Source organism: Coregonus lavaretus, assembly GCF_964263955.1.
Source record: "Coregonus lavaretus genome assembly, chromosome: 8".
Taxonomy (NCBI): domain Eukaryota; kingdom Metazoa; phylum Chordata; class Actinopteri; order Salmoniformes; family Salmonidae; genus Coregonus; species Coregonus lavaretus.
In genome coordinates this window covers 37,012,433-37,017,701 of record NC_139995.1, presented here as the reverse complement: position 1 = coordinate 37,017,701, position 5,269 = coordinate 37,012,433, and the positions used below count along the sequence as shown (strand labels likewise).

The window sequence follows — 5,269 nt, the reverse complement described above, 5'->3', positions numbered from 1 at the left end:
TTGGGTTATTGTCCATTTGGAAGACCCATTTGTGACCAAGCTTTAACTTCCTGACTGATGTCTTGAGATGTTGCTTCAATATATCCACATAATTTTCCTTCCTGATGATGCCACTTATTTTGTGAAGTGCACCAGTCCCTCCTGCATCAAAGCACCACCACAGCATGATGCTGCCACCCCCGTGCTTCACGGTTGGGATGGTGTTCTTCGGCTTGCAAGTTACCCCCTTTTTCTTCCAAACATTACAATGGTCATTATGGCCAAACAGTTATATTTTTGTTTCATCAGACCAGAGGACATTTCTCCAAAAAGTAAGATCTTTGTCCCCATGTGCAGTTTCAAACCGTAGTCTGGCTTTTTTATGGCGGTTTTGGAGCAGTGGCTTCTTCCTTGCCGAGCGGCCTTTCCGGTTGTGTCGATGTATGACTTGTTTTACTGTGGATATAGATACTTTCCTCCAGTTTCTTCACAAGGTCCTTTGCTGTTGTTCTGGGATTGATTTGCACTTTTCGCACCAAACTACGTTCATCTCTAGGAGACAGAACGCGTCTCCTTCCTGAGCGGTATGATGGCTGCGTGGTCCCATGGTGTTTATACTTGCGTACTATTGTTTGTACAGATGAACGTGGTACCTTCAGGCATTTGGAAATTGCTCCCAAGGATGAACCAGACTTGTGGAGGTCTACAATTATTTTTCTGAGGTCTTGGCTGATTTCTTTTGATTTCCCTATGATGTCAAGCAAAGAGGCACTGAGTTTGAAGGTAGGCCTTGAAATACATCCACAGGTACACCTCCATGACATCATTTTCTGGAATTTTCCCAAGCTGTTTAAAGGCACAGTCAATTTAGTGTATGTAAACCTCTGATCCACTGGAATTGTGATACAGTGAATTATACATGAAATAATCTGTCTGTAAAGAATTGTTGGAAAAATTACTTGTGTCAAGCACAAAGTAGATGTCCTAACCGACTTGCCAAAACTATAGTTTGTTAACAAGAAATTTGTGGAGTGGTTGAAAAATGAGTTTTAATTACTCAAACCTAAGTGTATGTAAACTTCCGACTTCAACTGTAGGTCTGTATTGCATGTTGCAGCAAGTAACTTCTTCCTGCACTGTCAAGTAATGCTCTGGTGGATAGAAATCTGATGACAAATAATGAATGACTGAATATTCAGATCTATCTTATTGATGGAAGACAATCTTAACATGGTTCCAGTGATGCAAGAAGTGGAAACTACAGCATTGCACTTACTTACAGAGAATCCTTACAAAGTCCAAGAAAATTAGCTGAACCATGACTTTCCTGAGTGCTTATCATCTAGCCTAGTACATTAATTTTTACATTTACGTCATTTAGCAGATGCTCTTATCCAGAGCGACTTACAGTTAGTGCATACATTATTCTTTTTTATTTTCATACTGGCCCCCCGTGGGAATCGAACCCACAACCCTGGTGTTGCAAACGCCATGCTCTACCAACTGAGCTACCTCCCTGCCGGCCATTCCCTCCCCTACCCTGGACGACGCTGGGCCAATTGTACGCCGCCCCATTGGTCTCCCGGTTGCGGCCGGCTACAGCAGAGCCTGGATTCGAACCAGGATCTCTATTGGCACAGCTAGCACTGCGATGCAGTGCCTTAGACCTTGAGTGCTCCTGGTTCTCTGCTGATTGATTAATCCCACAACAAGAGCTCATTTTCAACAAATGCATCTACAATACTGCAGGCAATTATGATTTCATTAAATTAAAAATGAGAGAAAAACCATCCCAGACAATCTCAGAGTATATGTTAACGTCACACATTAGTCAAATCTGTGATGTGAAGAGAAGGTCCTGACATAGCCTATTATTTGTAAAATGCTTTTCAGACTATGAGAGAAGAGAAATTGCATTGAAAATCAGCAGAGAACCAGGAGCACTAAGCATGCTTACTAAGGTAGGTTTACGTATAATTTGACCATAGACGGCAGTCACTGCACCATCGAGCACACAGGCACACACACAGTGACAGCATCCTGTCAGAACACAGCTGGTGGCTGACAGACCATCCCTAGAGGGGCCATCTGCTCTCCACAGCATCACATCATATACACACAACACTTTAAAACCAATATGATCATGCTAAGCGATGAATGATTATCAGATTATTGCTGCTCCCATAGCGTTGTCATGTTAACTTCATAATGTTGAGATATGGATGAGCATTGCTGATTCCTTTCACCCCTCAAGCTCACAAACTATAATGAGGAATAAAATAGAATTCCATATGTGGTGATCTGTTATTTACATGTATGACTAGTTTGTTATTGTTATTATTTTTCTCAACTGGAAAGGACATAACCAAAAGCATGTGCATGACAACCATTTCGCCACAATCATCATGTGAATATCATCATCATTTAATAAAATCATGAAACCATTAAGATCTTTGTAAGACAAACTAAACTCTGCTTCGAACTGTCTCAAAGCAAGTGATATCTTAGTGGGTCGAGGAAGAAGTTAGCATTCACTGTTAGACAGGTAGTACATGTTTACAAATAAATACAGCAACCAGCACCATTTCAGTTAATCTCCAAGTCCTTGGATCCACTGAGAGGTGTGCAACGTTCCAATTTGGCACATCTCTGTCTCTACATCCAACTACTGCTTTATTACAGCTTGCTTCCCAGTCCCACCAAGTCTTTGGGCACAAATGTCATACCCCACATCATACTGGGCAGATTACTGTCGGTGAACAGTTCACAGGGAGTGAGCCAGAGTCACAGAGTGGGGTCAGGTGGAGGTCAGAGGTCAAAGGTTAGACTTAGGTCCACTGTTGACTGGGATGGCCCTGAGCTCAGTCCGCATGCACAGGTACTCTCCAATCACAGCCATCAGAGCCATGCAGGCCACGTTGACCAGCCACCAGGACAGGGCCGCCGGGAGGTGGGCGTTGTAGATCCAACAGCCTATCATGTGGAAGAAGTGCACGGTGACAGTGAAGTCCAGACACTGCTTCCCTCGGCGGATGAAGAACCACAGGCCCAGGGCACTGACGAAACAGCGAGACAGATGCACGATGAAGGACAACATGCCACAAAACAGGTTGGTCATTCAACAGAAGTGTTTGTGTGTGTGTAAATGTTATGATAGTTTTTGATTCACAGCTCGTAGTTAGGCAACATTTACCAAACGTTAAGATTATCATCTACTATAGAGCATCATGGATTATTGACCTCATAACAAACCAGCCTTTCATCATTGGTATATGACTAGATTTCTTCATACCAAAGTGTTGAGGGAACGTGCAGCACTCTAAGTAGGCCCATTCACTTACCAGGTAAGTGAGTTTAAGATGAATGCCATCATTGAGAGTCTGCCCTGCATCGTTGCAAATCCAAGAACCTGCAAGCATAGAGCCATGTTGTGAATCAGACCACTGTCAACTCAACAGAGAAGAATTAGGAAAATATAGGAAACATTCCAGGAAGACTCACCTCATAACTGAAGATCTGGTCCAGTGATCTGTTGGTTTGTACAAGACTGTCCACTCCAGCCAGCCACAGACCCAGGAAGCTGTAGTAGATGCATTGCATCAACACAATCTGGGACAAAATCAGGACCGGGTCCCAGATGTAGCTGCGGAAATGACTGCCCATTCCAAAGCTTTAGAAGGGAACACAGGGACCACCAAACAGCTGAAAGGTAGGGTCTACTCCTCTGATGTATATGAAAGGTAGGGGCTACTCCTCTGATGTATAGGGAGTGTCAGTGATTCAAAACCTGAAATTGTAGACATTTCACTGGTCCATTCTAGTAGAGTTAGTTAGTACATGATGACCTAACAACCTAGCTATAAGCTGTTCTGTTATAAGCATTATTCAAGTTAGTTAGCTAGCTAGTTAGCTAACGTTAGGCTAACAACATTGCTAGGCCTACTTGCCGACTAACTAGCTAGCTAGTTATCTAGCTTTGTAACATAGTTAACTTAGCAAATTAGCTAATATTACAACCTAACTCAAATGTCCTCTTTTGAAAAAATCTAGCTACCTGACAACTTTGATATCTGGCCGACATTAGCTGACTGGCTAATTAGATTAGCTTGGTAGCTAGCTTGCGAGGTACGTCAACAACTGGTTGATGACATCTAGCTACCTAGCTGCTAGCTAGCTAGTAACTTGTTAGCAGCAGTTATTGTTATTGAGTTTACAAAGCGTAGTCTACCTTAACTTTTGCTGATATTCAATATCGAGTCGGGGTGTTTGGTAGTGAGATATCCAAAAGTACAACACATTAAAGCTACCAGATAACGTGGAGCTGATGACGAATAACAGAAAAGTGGAAACAGCAACAGCGCCAAATTCGACCCAGAAGTGATTTACCTAGAAACCATTCATTTCAAAATAAAAGTATGTTGTATCGGGAATGTGAAGGGAAATCCGGCTTTTTGAAAAATAAATGAACATGTGGAATAAAAGGTTATTTAACTGATTTTGGGTGCAGAAATTAATACTTCTGATGTTAACATTTTGTTTTAAGGCCTTTACAAGTTGCAGTATTGTATTTCAGTCTTCTGATACTTTTATTTTGACAGAAAGTCCTAGATCTCACGTTTCTTTCCTCATTTTCTCCCACTTCTTCACTGGACGGGCCCTGAAAGTTTGCCTGGCCAGGTGGACGCCCAAGAAAAATGAAAGTTGCCAGCAGTCAACACTTTGCCAACAGCCGTGCATATGAAAATATGAAGTAGGTATCTAAGACAATGCCATATAAACGTTTTCAAACAATTACCAGTCTCTAAATACTTTGCTCACTTCTCTCTCACTCCTCTCACAGGCAGTGGGCAATCCCATGGTAAAGGAATTACGCTGAGACTCAGATGTTTAAGTTAAAATGTATACCATACAAAAACCATTGATTTCAAAGTGTAACAAACCATACAACTCTGTGCATAAGTACTACTTTTAACAATTTCCACTGAACATTTTACAAAAACACATTTAGAGGAAGAACTGTGCAGATAAAATGTTTATCAAACTTTGCATCTGCACAGTTTTTCCAGTAAATGTTTTAATGTTTTATTTACTGTGTAAATTGTTCAATGTAGTCGGAGTCTCAGCGTAATCCCATTACAAAATTAAAAGGTGGTAAGAATGAAAGCTGTTACTAAACCTATCCATCACTGCACATCTGCATTATAGGCTATTCCAGGGGTCTCCAACCTTTTCTAGCATGAGAGCTACTTAAAACAAATGTAACATTTAGGGAGCTACTCATTTTTTTCTA

At 41.5% G+C, this 5,269-nt stretch overlaps 1 protein-coding gene across 2 annotated transcripts; it reads right to left on the bottom strand.

The window, feature by feature from the left end:
- Positions 1-2,387: 2,387 nt before the first annotated feature.
- LOC311133676 (protein SYS1 homolog) lies at positions 2,388-4,378 on the bottom strand. Of its 2 annotated transcripts, none has more exons than XM_084167209.1 (4): positions 4,208-4,378; positions 3,481-3,766; positions 3,321-3,388; positions 2,388-3,035 (listed from the first exon to the last, which is right to left on the bottom strand). In XM_084167209.1, the coding sequence occupies exons 2-4, from the start codon at positions 3,640-3,642 to the stop codon at positions 2,795-2,797; spliced, it is 471 nt and encodes a 156-aa protein (XP_084023335.1). In that variant the 5' UTR covers positions 3,643-3,766; positions 4,208-4,378; the 3' UTR covers positions 2,388-2,794. The 2 variants fall into 2 exon arrangements, with proteins under 2 accessions (XP_084023335.1, XP_084023336.1); XM_084167210.1 differs by having other exon boundaries at positions 3,481-3,649; positions 4,208-4,335.
- Positions 4,379-5,269: the final 891 nt, after the last annotated feature.

What these genes read in the sequence shown, in the direction of transcription:
- LOC311133676 (XM_084167209.1), bottom strand. Translation starts at nt 3,642, where the DNA reads ATGGGCAGTCATTTCCGCAGCTACATCTGGGACCCGGTCCTGATTTTG. An exon ending in ACCAGATCTTCAGTTATGAG is followed by an intron (nt 3,389 to 3,480) that starts GTGAGTCTTCCT and finishes CTATGCTTGCAG; the next exon opens with GTTCTTGGATTTGCAACGAT. An exon ending in ATCTTAAACTCACTTACCTG is followed by an intron (nt 3,036 to 3,320) that starts GTAAGTGAATGG and finishes CTGTTTCGTCAG; the next exon opens with TGCCCTGGGCCTGTGGTTCT.